Below are 14782 nucleotides of genomic sequence, written 5' to 3'. Positions count from 1 at the left end.
TCCCACGTTAACCTTGGTTAAAGCAAGGGGGGAGTACTGTGTATGAATCGAGTATAGGTCATGGACCAATAACTCCCAATGTAGCCTTGGCCCCTGAATCCGTATGTTGGGAACAAGCTACATGAACCTCTAAGCCATGCTTGTGTCGAGCCTCTGAGCCTGTTGAGCCAAGCTCACCGGCCTTTGAGCCAAGCTTTCTCAGCATTTGAGCCCCTGAGTCCGCAACCAAGAACATGCCAAGTTCTTACCAAACTTGGAGCATGTGTACTCTAGACTATTGAAGGCTCTTCATCACACTTCCACCTTCACTCCAAACCAAAGAGGGGTTTGTTGGGATTCGGAGTCATATGTGTGCGTGTCCATCTCCTGTGTCCACCAATGTGTAAGTGTATAGGTGTGAACTATCTATCTAGGTATGAACACCCTTTATACGTGTATGTGTGAACCTACTCTAAAATAAGTGTATAGGTGTGAACTTCTATCTAGGTATGAACACCCTTTATACGTTTATGTGTGCTTGTGTGTGTGTGTGAACCTACTCTAAAATAAGTGTGTGACCTAAGCAGTGAGGTCACTGCAGGCAACATGTGTCACTGACTTACAGTTTGTGAAAGTCACAAGATAAGGTTCTAAACCTACAAAAAGCATGTACATGATTCAAGTTTTACAACATCAATCAAAGCTTCATTGAGTCGTGCAATCACCTCTCTCTAGTACTTTGTTCTCTCTCTACACCCCAACACGATGGAACTGTTCGAACCTCCATAGGCTGCTCATGCTAACCCTAGGCCTGTCCATCAAATTTCCATAATATAAGACAGGCTTACCAGCATTTGATGCCCTTCCTCTTGGAAAATGAAATAGATCACTGCAAAAACACTAAATTTTGAGTCATATATTAAAAATGCATGTCGATTGAATGGGCCCACACCTCTAACTCAAAATATTTACAAGGAAAAGCTTAGCAATTATAACTATCCCCTCACTACAGCCAGGGAATCAAGAACCTTCTTCCCCTTGGGTCCCTTGTGATACCACGCAGAAACATGGTCCCGAAATAAAACACTGTTGTATATGGCAGGATGGTCTTTGTCTACCAGCCCTGATGCTGGTGAGATGACCACTTCCTTCGAAGGATCATAGAATGTTGCCACAGATATCCTGGCCTTATCCTTGTTTACGACAGCACGATGCTCTACACTTTTGTACCTTCCATTGCTCAGTATCTGCATAGTAACTCCTCATTAATCAAAAAGACAAAAAAAACTACTATAAAAAACCTAGACTACATGAGAGTAGAGCTCACCTGCATCTGATCTGCCAAGTTCACAACCAAGGCATCTCGAATGGGTTGCACTGCTACCCAGTGGCCATCTATACACACTTGCAAACCTCCAACTTCATCTTGCATCAAAAGTGTGATGGCCCCAAGGTCTGAATGCGATTGCAGGCCTAGTGTGAGTTCTGGCTGTGGACAAGGAGGATAGTAGTTCAAGGACACATTCTGATAAGGCTCTCCTATGGCATCTTTTATATAAGAAGACTTGAGGCCGAGACTTTCTGAAACCAGTGCTAGCAACCTTTGTGCTAAAAGCTTCATATGCTCACTGTATTCTTCAATGGTCTGCCTGCAAAATAAATAATGATTAAGTGAGATCACTGCAAGTTTTCTTATACTAGCGGCTAGCCTAGTTTTGAAAAGTTCTAGACTTGCAAATTTTGTTCCAAACATATGCTAGAATGCTTAGCCTAGCTTTACAACTGTCTTTGGGCCACTTTTGAGCAACTCTGAGCAATAGTCAACAAATATTGAACAGTCTGGTCAATGTTTTTCGACAATACTCGAGCAGGTATAAATTTATAGTCAGCAAATATTGAACAGTCTGGTCAATGTTTTTCGACAATACTCGAGCAGGTATAAATTTATAACTATGTAAAAGATATTTTCTTTTATGTGTAAAAGACATAACTATGTAAAAGAAAATATCTTTTACATAGTTGTGACAAGCTCTGAGCAAAGTTGACCAGATTTGACCTATTCAGCCAGTATTGACCCATGTTCTTTATTTGGTGTAAGAGGACGGCCGATCAATCATTGCTTTTCTATCAAGACATCAGCTGTAACATGCATACTATGTGGAATCTTAATTAATGATGATGCTCCTATTATGTATTACTAAATGAATGAGTATTTACAATAATTGGCTACATAAACTAATGCTTACTATCCTCCTGTGTGTGTTAATGGAAAACACTGCTATGGATGTGTAATTTGCTGATCTAGATGTCGTGTCCGAGGGCCCTTGGTCTTGGCTTGGTAAACTCTGTCACTGAATGCTCATCAATGACCCTTGACCTGCCTTTATATAGGGATTTTGATAGCAAGTCGTACTCAGGTCAGCTAGCCCATTCAAGGCCATAAAAATTCATCAAAATGTGTTCATATTGTGCCCAACACTTGTCCCAGCCACCATTGGTGCATATCCTGGATCCAACAATGTCCTTGGTGTGTCTATGGTATCCCTTTGTCCTTGGTCTTTGGATATGCACCAACAATGTCCTTGGTGTGTCTATGGTATCCCTTTGTCCTTGGTCTTTAACTATGGGCACTCTTCTCAACTTTAACTGCCACCACCATTGCTTCCTTTTCTTTTGGTACTTGGCCTCTTGACTGCCATCATGTTCTCCAACCAATTCAAGAATCAGCCTTGGTACTCCAATATGTTCAAACAAAAAGCATCTTGCTGCAGACACCATTCTATGTCGGCGTCTATATCTGCCATAAATGACAGACACCTATTAGACCTAGACTTGATGCAGTTTGAATGCAAAAGTATTGCTACATGTAAGATCTATGCAAGAAACCCCAACGCACATGCACAAAAATTGATTGCAGATGCAAAAACCCAAATGTTAATTTGGCTGCCTATGCAAAAATGCAAACCCTAATTTGGTATTCAACTTTGCATACTGCAAACTTTGATTAAAAACTGATGGTTGTCCGCCTTGTCTGCCCAACTGTGTGCTCCGGGTAAGGAGCTTTGATGGCAATCTAGACAGACTTTGGACAGAGGATGTCTTGCTTACAAGAGTGCTTGAACACAATGAACTCAATGATGAACTAAGGATTCCAAACTAGTCTATATATAGTACCCAAGGACGGCATGGATGTAGGTCGGCCACGTCGGCCAACCCACAACTTGGTCCAAAATGACCAACCGACCATATCATTCGACTAGGACTATATTAGACTACAACTAAGTCTTGTACAGACTTTGCATGGCTCCCACGGCCATCTGAGACCGTCTGGACTCTCACATGAGCCCGAGAACAATGTGTCCTTGGTTTGCTATCTAGAACTCACTAATACATTCACATATCCCATACAAGCATGCGTCCTACTTGGCACAGTGTCAAGTCTACTTATGTCGTCTCCTAACCATCTGGCCACATTTGGCCACCAACCAATGTCTAAACTGGTAACTGCCGGGTGCCCGGGTGCTCACCACAACGGCTACTCCTCGTATAGGGAGCCTTACAAAATAGAGCACATACATCTGTTAGAAGTCATCTCCTGTCTATTTGTATACACCAGGGCCTCTGTTGTGGGTGTGCCCGCCCGTATATCATTTTTCCACACTCCCCGTATTTTTTCCCTATTTTTCCCATTTTTTCCTAGTGGCTGGAGGGCTGCCAGTTGATGCCAAGAGCACTCTGAAGCTGGCCGACTGCATCTGTATCAGTCGTGGGCTGTAGGAGTGCTGGCCGACTTGTTCTGTCCAGGCGTGGGGCATCTGATGCTGGCCGACTGCTATATTCAGCAGTCGTGGGACTTTGTTCAGTCGTGGGCCCTGTCTAGAGCTGGCCGACTGCCCTCATGGGCTTGTATATATTGCCCCCCATCCTCCTCCACTTTCTCATTCAGTATCTCCGGGATCTTGTGTATAGAGAAGAGTTTACACACATCTCTCTGTGTTTCTTGTGCTGATTATTTTCTGCAGTCTACTTGCTCTTGTCTACCCAAATTTGGATATCATTTCCGCTGCATATTCTGACATGGTATCAGAGCCCTAGGCTCTAGGAGATCTTGGGCGTTTTTCTGAGCAAGAGGGGGAGCAACAGGTTGCTGATCGGTGGACTGTTTCGGGCTGAACGGGAAGTGAAGGTGCAAGAGGAAGGCGGGCAGAGGGGCTGGACAGCCACTTGCATATTTTCTGATTTTCAGATTTTTCCCACCCACCCACCCTTTCAGGTTACTCTCCGAGATGGCGGATTTACTCGAGATGGCTGAGAAGCACGTGAAGATTCCGACTCTCCCCACGTTCCCAGTGGATCGGCAGTTGGACGGGTCCAATTATGGCATCTGGAAGGTCATGATGGAGTCAGTTCTGGAGTCATATGATTTTGCTGATTTTATTATCAAAGGGGTGCCAAGGCCGGAAGCTGAGGAAGGGGAGTTATTATCGACGAGGAAGGACCGAGAGGCACAGGCACAAATGTGGGACCGTGTCAACGCCAGGGTCCGGTCGTTTATATTCCTCAATTGCACACCACAGGTGATCAACCATGTGAAGCATATGACGCTGGCGAGAGGCATATGGGAGCACTTGGCTTCTTTGTACAACAGGGTGTCACCCATGAAGCGGATATCCATGGAAGTGCAGATGCGGGTTATGAACCCTGCAAAGTCTTCGACGATGCGGGAACACATTAACAAGCTGCAGGCCCTTCAGCAGGAAGTCCTTCAAGCTGGGAAAGAGATATCGTCCGAAGATATGGCCATCACGTTACTTTCCCACTTGCCTGGTCAGTATTCCGCCTTCTATTCCTCGTTGATCACAAGTGGCAGGCTCAGCACCATTACTTGGGAGGAGCTTGTGCCAATGGTCCTGGACCAGGAGGAACGTTTCACGAACCCTCCTCACGGCGGAGGTTCGGAGGCCTTAACTGGCCAACAGTCGAAAGGCCGTAATACCAACAAGGGCAAAGGGAAGGCTTCTCCAGATAAGTCTTCCGAGAAGAAGCCTGATCTTCCGAGAGAAGCTGAAGGCCGAAAGATCGTGTAATGATTGTGGCGAGAAAGGCCACTACTGGAGGAAGTGCCCTAAGCGGACAGGGAAGAGTGCTGAGTCCTCAGCCTCAGCTTGCGAAGACTCCGGCATTTGTGCACTTGGAGATGGTGGACTCCGATGATTCATCGTCTTCGAGCGAGGAGGCAGTTGGCTTCACCGCAAAGGATACTCGGGAATGGATTCTCGACAGTGGTGCTTCCAGGCACATGACTCCATCCCGTGACTTCTTCCTGGATCTGAAACGGCAGTCAGGTCGTATCTTTATTGGCGATAACTCCACTATTCCGATTCATAGTGAGGGCCGGATGGAGATCATTCCCGACGGCAAGGGGGGCAAGCATGCTTCCCGTGTTCTTTATGTCCCTGCTCTGGGCTTTCATCTTTTGTCAGTGCATGAGGTATGCAAGACTGGCTTTCGGGTGGAATTTGAGGAGCATTCAGTTGCTCTAAGGGACCGTGAGACAGGCAAAGTTGTTTGGGAAGGCGGTGTGGAGAACGGCATCTACAAGCTCTCTGCACTCTCCTCACTGACAGGCTCTCAGGTCGGAGATTTGTGGCACTTTCGTTTTGGCCACTTAAATGTGGATGCTTTGCGGCGCGCCTTCCAGGACCAGATGGTGGTTGGCTTGCCAGATGTTGGTAGTAGGCAAGGACGCTGCAGTTCTTTCATACGTGGTAAGCAGCACAGGGAATCCTTTCCGAAGCAGGCTTCCAAGCGGGCTTCGAAACCTTTGGAGTTGATTCACACTGACTTGTGTGGACCACAGCAGATACCATCCTTGGGAGGATCTCTCTACTTCATGCTACTTGTTGATGATTGTACCAGATTCACGTGGGTCTACTTTCTTTCACAGAAGGACCAGGCTTTTGCTCGGTTCAAGGATTGGCACGTGATGGTGGAGAAAGAGTCTGGATTTCAGGTCAAGACTCTCAGGGCTGACAAAGGAGGGGAATTCTCCTCGACTGTATTCTTTCGGTTTTGTGCAGATCATGGCATCAAGAGGGAATTGGCCAATACCGGATCGCCTTCGGAGAATGGAGTTGTTGAACGTAAGAACAGGACTGTGGTGGAGATGGCGAGGACTATGCTGGAGCATCGTGATCTTCCTCGTCCACTTTGGGGTGAGGCTGTGGCAACAGCTGTCCATACCATTAACCGCTCTCCGACGACTTCTGTACCCCATATGACTCCATTTGAGGCATATTTTGGCAGGAAACCCGATGTCTCGCACTTCCGTGTCTTTGGGAGTGACGCGTATTTACATATTCCGAAGAAGCAGAGGGGGAAGCTTGACTCCAAGTCCCGCAAGCTGGTATTTGTGGGGTATAACTCTCTTTCCAAGGGATACAGGTTGTATGATCCAGAGAGGAACGAGATTGTTGTCAGCCGGGATGTGGTCTTTGACGAGCATGTTCCAGCATCCACTGTCGAGGAGCCGCCACTTCTTGGAGATCCAGAGTCTGATGATGATTCCCAGTCTACCACTCCAGTTGATCCACCTCAGTCATCACAGGGGGTTGAGCCCGCAGCTGGAGTTGAGCCCCCGCGACCACAGGAGGCTCCACGATCTGTTCGAGTACCTAGGTGGTTGATGGACACCCTTCGGGAGTCAGGTGTCACGGAGCTACCCTCCGAGTGGACCACAGAGGACGGCCCTCGAAGATCACATCAAGTTCGAGATAAAAGCAACACGGCGGAGCTTCTTCAGGTGAACTATGCTCTTATGTCTCGTATCATGCGGGATAAAGAGCCCACTTCCGTAAAGGAAGCCCTTTCACAGGATACTTGGAGGGAAGCCATGCATGTGGAACTTGACGCCATCGAGAAGAACAACACTTGGGAGTTGGTACCGAGGCCGTCGAAGCGGTCAATCATTGGTGTCAAATGGGTCTTTAAGACCAAGTACGCGGCTGATGGGTCGGTGGACAAACACAAAGCCAGGCTCGTGGCTAAGGGTTATGCTCAGCGGCCAGGCATCGACTACGAGGATACCTTTGCACCGACAGCGCGGATGACCACGATTCGGACCGTTCTTGCCCTTGCTTCTTCTCAGAGGTGGCCCGTGTACCAGATGGATGTAAAATCGGCGTTCCTTAATGGTGACCTGCAAGAGGAGGTGTACGTTGAGCAGCCTCCAGGCTTTATTGTTCCAGGATCGGAAGGGATGGTTTACAGGTTACGTAAGGCCTTGTATGGTCTTAAGCAGGCTCCGAGGGCATGGAATCAGAAGATTGATTCCTTCTTTATTCGGACTGGATTCCAGAGATCGGTTGCAGATCCGAACCTGTATCTCTTTCGGGAACGCGGCATGGTCACACTCATCATCCTTTATGTGGATGATCTCATTCTCACCGGCGGTCATGTGGAGCACATTGGAGTGACGAAGGCTGCCTTGTCAAAGGAGTTTGAGATGACCGACTTAGCCTTACTCCACTTCTTCTTGGGATTGGAGATCTGGCAGACCCAGAGGGGGTTTTTCGTCTCTCAGCAGCGGTATGTTCATGAGTTGCTTGAGGCCTTTGGGATGGAGAACTGCAAGCCTATTACTTCGCCGATGGACCCGAACACAAAGTTAACCATTACAGATCCTTGTGAGCCAATTGATGCCTCGCAGTACCGGAAGTTGGTTGGTTCATTGATCTGGTTGCTGAACACCAGATTGGACTTGAGCTTCTCCGTGGGGCTGTTGAGCTCTTTTATGCAGACGCCATTGAAGACTCATTGGGACGCAGGATTGAGGATCTTGCGGTATCTGCAGAGTACGAAGGATCTGGGACTCTTTTACACAGGAGGGAATGGAGTCAAGCTCCAAGGTTGGAGTGACTCAGATTGGGGAGGAGATCCAGACACGAGGAGATCTACTTCAGGATACACTTTTATCCTCGGCTCAGGAGCGGTTTCTTGGAGCAGCAAGAAGCAGCCAACTATTGCCCTTTCTTCGACAGAGGCAGAGTATCGGGCTGCTTGTGGTGCTGCTTGTGAGGTTGTATGGCTGCGGAGGCTGCTAGGCGAGATGGGGTTTCCACAGAGGGAGCCCACAGTCATCCAGTGTGATAACCAGAGTTGTATAGCTATTGCTCGGAACCCGGTTTTCCATGCCCGGACCAAGCATATAGAGATACAGTATCACTTTGTTCGTGAGAAGATCTTGGCGGGTGACATCTTGCTACTTTATTGTTCGACGGAGGACAATGCGGCGGACCTCTTCACGAAGTCTCTACCTCAGGCTACGCTCAGGCGGCACTCCAGCTCCCTGGGGTTGGTTACACAACCAGGAGCTGAGAGGGGGTGTTAGAAGTCATCTCCTGTCTATTTGTATACACCAGGGCCTCTGTTGTGGGTGTGCCCGCCCGTATATCATTTTTCCACACTCCCCGTATTTTTTCCCTATTTTTCCCATTTTTTCCTAGTGGCTGGAGGGCTGCCAGTTGATGCCAGGAGCACTCTGAAGCTGGCCGACTGCATCTGTATCAGTCGTGGGCTGTAGGAGTGCTGGCCGACTTGTTCTGTCCAGGCGTGGGGCATTTGATGCTGGCCGACTGCTATATTCAGCAGTCGTGGGACTTTGTTCAGTCGTGGGCCCTGTCTAGAGCTGGCCGATTGCCCTCATGGGCTTGTATATATTGCCCCCCATCCTCCTCCACTTTCTCATTCAGTATCTCCGAGATCTTGTGTATAGAGAAGAGTTTACACACATCTCTCTGTGTTTCTTGTGCTGATTATTTTCTGCAGTCTACTTGCTCTTGTCTACCCAAGTTTGGATATCATTTCCGCTGCATATTCTGACAACATCACCTACAATAACAACATGAGGATGGAGCATTGAGTAAATGCTTTTTCAACCTACCCACCCACCCCCCCCCCTTCCTCAATGTCCACCCATAGATGAATCAATCCAATGTCGAGTCAATGAAGACGATGCTCTGGCAAATCTCTCCGCAAAGTCTTTGTGAAAATATCTGCACAATTCTGTGTCGTTGGTGGGCAAGAGAAAAGCTCCACCTCTCCATCCATGATAAGGTCACGCACATAATGATATTGTATCTCAATATGCTTTGTGCGAGCATGAAACACCGGATTCTTGGCAATCGCCTTGCAACTCTGATTGTCGCATAGCAACATTGTCGCGTCCTTTTGAGCAACACATTTCTCCTCAAATCCTTCTCAACCAGATTGCTTCACATGAAGCAAAGCATGTTGCCTTTCTTGTACTCAACCTCATAGAAGAAAGTGAAACTATAGGCTGCTTCTTGTAGATCTAGGATACTGATCCAGGGTATAATTCTAGACCCAATAAGGAAACAATAACCAGAAATAGATTTTACGCTATCACAATCTCCCGCCCAACCTGAATCGCAAAATCCAATCAAGGAATTGCCCGATGTGTAAGTGATGCCATACCCAATGAAACCTTTGATGTACTTTAACACCCGCATCCCAGCCTAGTGGTTCTCTTGGGGCTCTAGAGAAGCTACTAAGGACACGAACTGCAAAGCTGATGTTAGGCCGTGTATTGCACACAAAACTCAAACTCCCCACCAACTTCCTAAACTCCTTCAAATCCACAAGTGGAGAAGCATCTTTCATAGAAAGCTTCGCATCAGCCTCCATGGGAGTAACCACCGACTTAAACTCAGCCAATGCCAAATGCCATCAAAATTTCTCCTTCATACTTTTGCTAAGAAATGAAGATTCCATCCGGCAGACCTCCCACTACTCTTTTGGGGTTTTTCGTAGCTAGTTTACCAGACTCGTACCGTTTACAGAACATTGGACGAGGCCATTCATTCAGCTCGTATCTATGATGATACAATGGTCTCTTCCAAGTCGAAACCCCTTACCGAGCAGGGGAACAAGCATAAAAGAAAGTTCTCCGCACCTATGGCTAACACGACAGAAGGAAAGTCTTCGGACCAACCTTCGAAGAGTTCCAGTTCGACACCAGCAAAGAAGAAACGACTCCTTAGGGCTTTAAAGCTCAAGAAGGAAGGATGTTGTTTTATCTGCGAAGAAAAAGGATACATGCGTAACAAGTGCCCAAAGCAAAAGGGTACCAAGACAAACGCAGGACCCAAGCCAAAGGCAGCTAATCAATTGTCTTTGACAGATACGTCAATTACTGTACTTTCTCGCCCTAGTACTTGTTCTGATTGTCTGTTCAATTCTAAAGTATTTGGCTTGCATGATCTTCTCCGAGTTTATGGAGAAGTGAATGGCCATAAGGTTCACATTCTTTTAGACCCTGGCAGTTCGCATAACTTTGTTAACTACAAACTTGTGCAGAAATTGAGTCTTGATACGACACTAAGCGACCATACCTATGAGGTACATCTACCTGCGGGAAGGCAAGTTTGGGATTGCAAGGTAGAGATGCTTCCAATCCAGATTTAGGACTACAAAGATACTCTGGAATGCTATGTAATGCATCTGGAAAATGTAGACTTGTTATTAGGGATTGAGTGGTTTAAGACTCTTGAAGTCCAGATAGATTGGTCTAGTCATATTTTTTCTTTTCAGCACAAGGACACCAAGTATAGTATTTTAGGTGATTGTATTCATTCCTCTCAGGGACCTCTTGTAAATACAATTGATTTTGGAAATATAATGGATTCTTCTTTGTATACCACTTTCCATTGTGTATTGATTCCACTTTCTTCTTTTCTCATCCCTTCCATGGATGTAAATGAATTAAGTGTGTTTGAAAGCAAAGAATTACAGAAGATACTTGATTCGTTTCAAGATGTATTTCCTAAGGAACTGCCATCGGGTTTACCACCTGAACGGGCAGTAGATCATCGTATTGACTTGATCCCTGGTGCTCATCTTGTGAGTATTCCACCTTACAGAATGAGCCAAGCCGAGGAAGATGAGTTGGCTAAACAACTCGAAGATTATTTAAGGATGGGCCAGATCCGTCCAAGTAAATCACCTTGGGGTGCACTTGTGTTGCTTAGGAGAAAGAAGGACAATACCTGGAGAATGTGTATAGATTACAAGAGATTGAACAAGCTGACCATTAAGAATCGTTATCCTCTCCCTAGATCAGATGACCTGATTGACCGGTTAGCAAGAGCGAAATATTTCACGAAGATAGATTTACATACTGGCTATCACCAGATACGTATTCATGAAAGGCATGTCGAAAGAACCGCCTTTCAAACTAGGTATGGCCATTACGAGTTTCTCGTATTACCTTTTGGGTTAACCAATGCTCCAGCAAATAATGAACGATCTTTTTCGTGAACATTTGGGAAAATTTGTGGTGGTGTTCCTGGATGATATTTTGATTTATAGTCGTACTCTTGAGGATCATGTCAGACACCTCACGATTGTCTTATCTATTTTAAGACAGAATCGACTATATGCTAAGTTAAGTAAATGTGAGTTCTTTATGACCGACATCATTTACTTGGGACACAAGATCACTAGAGATGGATTGAGCATTGACTATGACCGAGTTCAGAACGTTCTGGACTGGCCTATACCACGAACAGTGAAACAACTTCGTTCTTTTCTCGGTTTTGTTGTTTTTCTTCGGAAATCTGTACGGGAGTACTCTCAGCTCACACTACCGATGACCGACTTATTGAAAGGTCGTGGACGTAAGTCAAATCAGCCTATCACTTGGAATAACGATTTGGATATGGCCTTCAGACTTTTGAAAGATAAAGTCAAGGAAGCACCTATCTTAGCATTGCCTGATCCTAGTCGGCCTTATGTTCTTGAAACTGATGCCAGTGACTATGCTATCGGGGCTGCTTTATTTCAAGATGGTAGACCGGTTGCTTTTGAAAGTAAAAAGCTAGACGACACTCAATCTCGTTGGCCAACCCTTGAGAAGGAGCTTTATGCTGTGATTCATGCTCTCAAGGTTTGGAGACATTATTTATATGGCTCCAAGTTTGTGGTATTGACTGATCATCAGTCAATCAAGTATGTGTGTGATGCGGATGATTTGAGAGGAAGGAAAGCTCGTTGGGCAGAGTTAATGCAAGATTTTGATTTTGAGATCCGTTATCGGAAAGGGTCCATGAATAGTATTGCAGATGCACTTAGTCGGATTAGAGAGGTGAATACTTTGTCATTTACCGAGATTTCTACTGACTTATTTCAATCATTGAGAGGGCTTTGCAGGACTGATAGTTATTTTCGTCCATTTTGGCAGAAGATCCAGGACGGGAGCTCATTGATTGACCAAGACTCGGTGACTGAGCAGTCTACCATTCAGGCTGCAGGAGGCCAGTGGTGGATGATTCGGAATGGTTTACTGTTCTGTAATGGCAAAATTTGTGTACCACAGATCCCGGACATTAGGTCCAAGATTCTTAAGGAGTGTCACGACGCCCCTTCTGCTGGACGCCCTGGGGTACACACGACACTATCGTTACTGAAACACACTTTTTATTGGCCAAAGATGAAAGGGTATGTAGAAGATTATGTTCTCAAGTGTCAAATTTGTCAGGCAAATAAAGCTGAACGCTTTAGACAGGCTGGGTTGTTACATCCTTTGCAAATCCCAGGTAATAAATGGAAAAGTATTTCCATGGATTTTATTACCGGATTGCCAAGAACACATCAAGGCCACGATTCTTTTTGGGTTGTGGTAGATCGCTTGACAAAAATGGCTAGATTTTTACCGACCCGGAAGACTATTACAGCTACGCAATTAGCTCAGCAGTTTATCGAGCAATTGTTTAGACTGTACGGGTTACCGCAGGACATAGTCAGTGATAGGGACTCTAAGTTTACGAGTGATTTTTGGAAACTTGTTTTTGAGAAGTCGGAAACAACTTTGAATTTGAGTTCCTCATATTATCCTCAATCTGATGGCCAGACTGAAAGAGTGAATCAGATTTTGGAGGATATGCTTCCGGCATATGTATCCAAAAGACAGAGTTCATGGGAGGATTATCTTCCTATGTTAGAATTTGCATATAACAGTACTAAGCATACGAGTACAGGGTTTAGTCCTTTCATGCTTATGTATGGTTTTCAACCTAGATCACCTGTTACAGTAGGATTCTCAGGACTTCAGTCATGCTTATGTATGGTTTTCAACCTAGATCACCTGTTACAGTAGGATTCTCAGGACTTCAGCATGATGCAGCACGTAATTTTTTGCAAGATATGCAGAAAATGTTACAAGTTGCGAAGGAATCTATTAGAAGTGCTCAAGACCGAGACAGGTTTTATTCTAATAGACATCGTTCACCTAGAGAGTTCTCTGAAGGAACGATGGTGTATTTGCGAGTTCCGAAAGATTCCGAGACTATACGGACAGGTCGATCTCCGAAATTATCCCCTAGATACTGTGGACCATTTCGTGTTACACGACGGATTGGTTCAGTTGCATATGAATTGGATTTGCCTTCTCATGTGAAAGTTCATCCTGTATTTCATGTCAGTAGACTTAAGGAAGTACTGGGTGGAGCAGATCAGTTAGTTACTCCTCAAGAAATTATAGATGTCGAGGACATGACATTTGTTCCGCACGAACCTGAAAAGATTCTTGGATTTCGTGAAAGAAGATTGCGTAATACGCTTATCACGGAATACAAGATCAAGTGGAAGGATCGTGTTGAGGAGGACGCTACATGGAAGACATTGACTACTCTTCAGAGAGATTACCCTGGCTTTTTAGTGAGCTCAGGAGTGAGCTCTTAGAGGAAGGGGAGTATGTCATGTGCACAGTGTGTATCTATCGTGTGCTACACGCACACAAGACTAGTTTCGAGGCTTGTGGAAGCTTGGAACTAGGCAGGCTGATTGACGAGCTGAGTTAGGGATATACTAACGCGCGGGCACCCAAGTATCGACGGGCGGGCGCCCAAGTGTGTGTGTCGCCCGATGACCGGCCAAGAGCCTATAAAAGGGTGGCCAAGGTTAGTTATTGGGATATAGAGAGTCTCGCGAGTTTGTGAGAGCTCTATGGTCTTGGAGCCTGGATCTAGTACAGAAGTGCACCTGCTTTACGCAGCCGAGGCCGACAGCGATCTCGAGGCCCGCGAGGGCAGCTTCGTGGCGGTATGGGACGTCGCGAGGAGGAGATTGGTCGGTACGTCATCCTAGTTAGCTCAGCTCGTGGCTCGGTGGGGACAGCCAAGACTGTGGGCTTGCCCACGGCTGTCATGGTTGGGAGGTGAGTCAGGCCTGCACCCCCTTTGTTGTTTGTTTGTTCGTTTGTTTGCAGGATTCGAGTTTCGAACCAAGATCGATCACGAGGGGATCCGTGGGGATTGACACCTGCAGTCTGGCTGCTTTCCAAAAGGGGAGATAGAGAGTGGGTGAGCTTGCTGAGCTGTACGCTGCCCTGCAGTCTGCCCACCTGCGCTCCTTGGTGACCAGCCGTCAAAGAGAAAGCACCCCCGTTTGCTGGCCCGACTTGTAGCTAGAGAGGGAGAGCCTCCACGTGCTGTTCAGCCCCCATGTGCCACCTGCAAACAGCCCGCCAGCCTGCTGTTCAACCCTGCTCCTCTGTCCAGCTCACGTGTAGTCCATCCACGTGGAGTCCAGGTCGACAGTCGCCAGAGAGAGATTTAGAAGTTTGAAGCTTACTTTGCCGCAGTTAGAAAAACAGATACTGACAGAGTGACCTTAGCCAGTTGGTACTTGGAAGGTGAGGCCATTCCTTGGTGGACTCAGTGGGCTTATGCCCACACCAGATTAGGTATGGCAGCTTATGTGTGGGACGAGTTTGTCCGCGACCTTA

The 14782-nt window shown here is 46.4% G+C and overlaps 1 protein-coding gene across 1 annotated transcript in view; it reads right to left on the bottom strand.

Moving 5' to 3' along the window:
- Positions 1–606: 606 nt before the first annotated feature.
- LOC147613935 (2-oxoglutarate (2OG) and Fe(II)-dependent oxygenase superfamily protein) overlaps positions 607–14782 on the bottom strand; it is a 34588-nt gene continuing 20412 nt past the window's right edge. Inside the window, exons 2-3 of the mRNA XM_086781939.1 lie at positions 1307–1628; positions 607–1226 (exon numbers count right to left, since the gene is read on the bottom strand). Coding sequence (XP_086638065.1) covers positions 975–1226; positions 1307–1628 — 574 coding nt within the window. The 3' untranslated portion in view covers positions 607–974. The remainder of the gene's footprint in view (positions 1227–1306; positions 1629–14782) is intronic.

Source organism: Cibotium barometz, chromosome 43 (genome assembly GCF_041138505.1).
Source record: "Cibotium barometz isolate CiBa-2024 chromosome 43, ASM4113850v1, whole genome shotgun sequence".
Taxonomy (NCBI): Eukaryota; Viridiplantae; Streptophyta; class Polypodiopsida; order Cyatheales; family Cibotiaceae; genus Cibotium; species Cibotium barometz.
The sequence above is the reverse complement of the archived record's forward strand: the minus strand, read 5'-3'. Positions and strand labels throughout refer to the sequence as shown.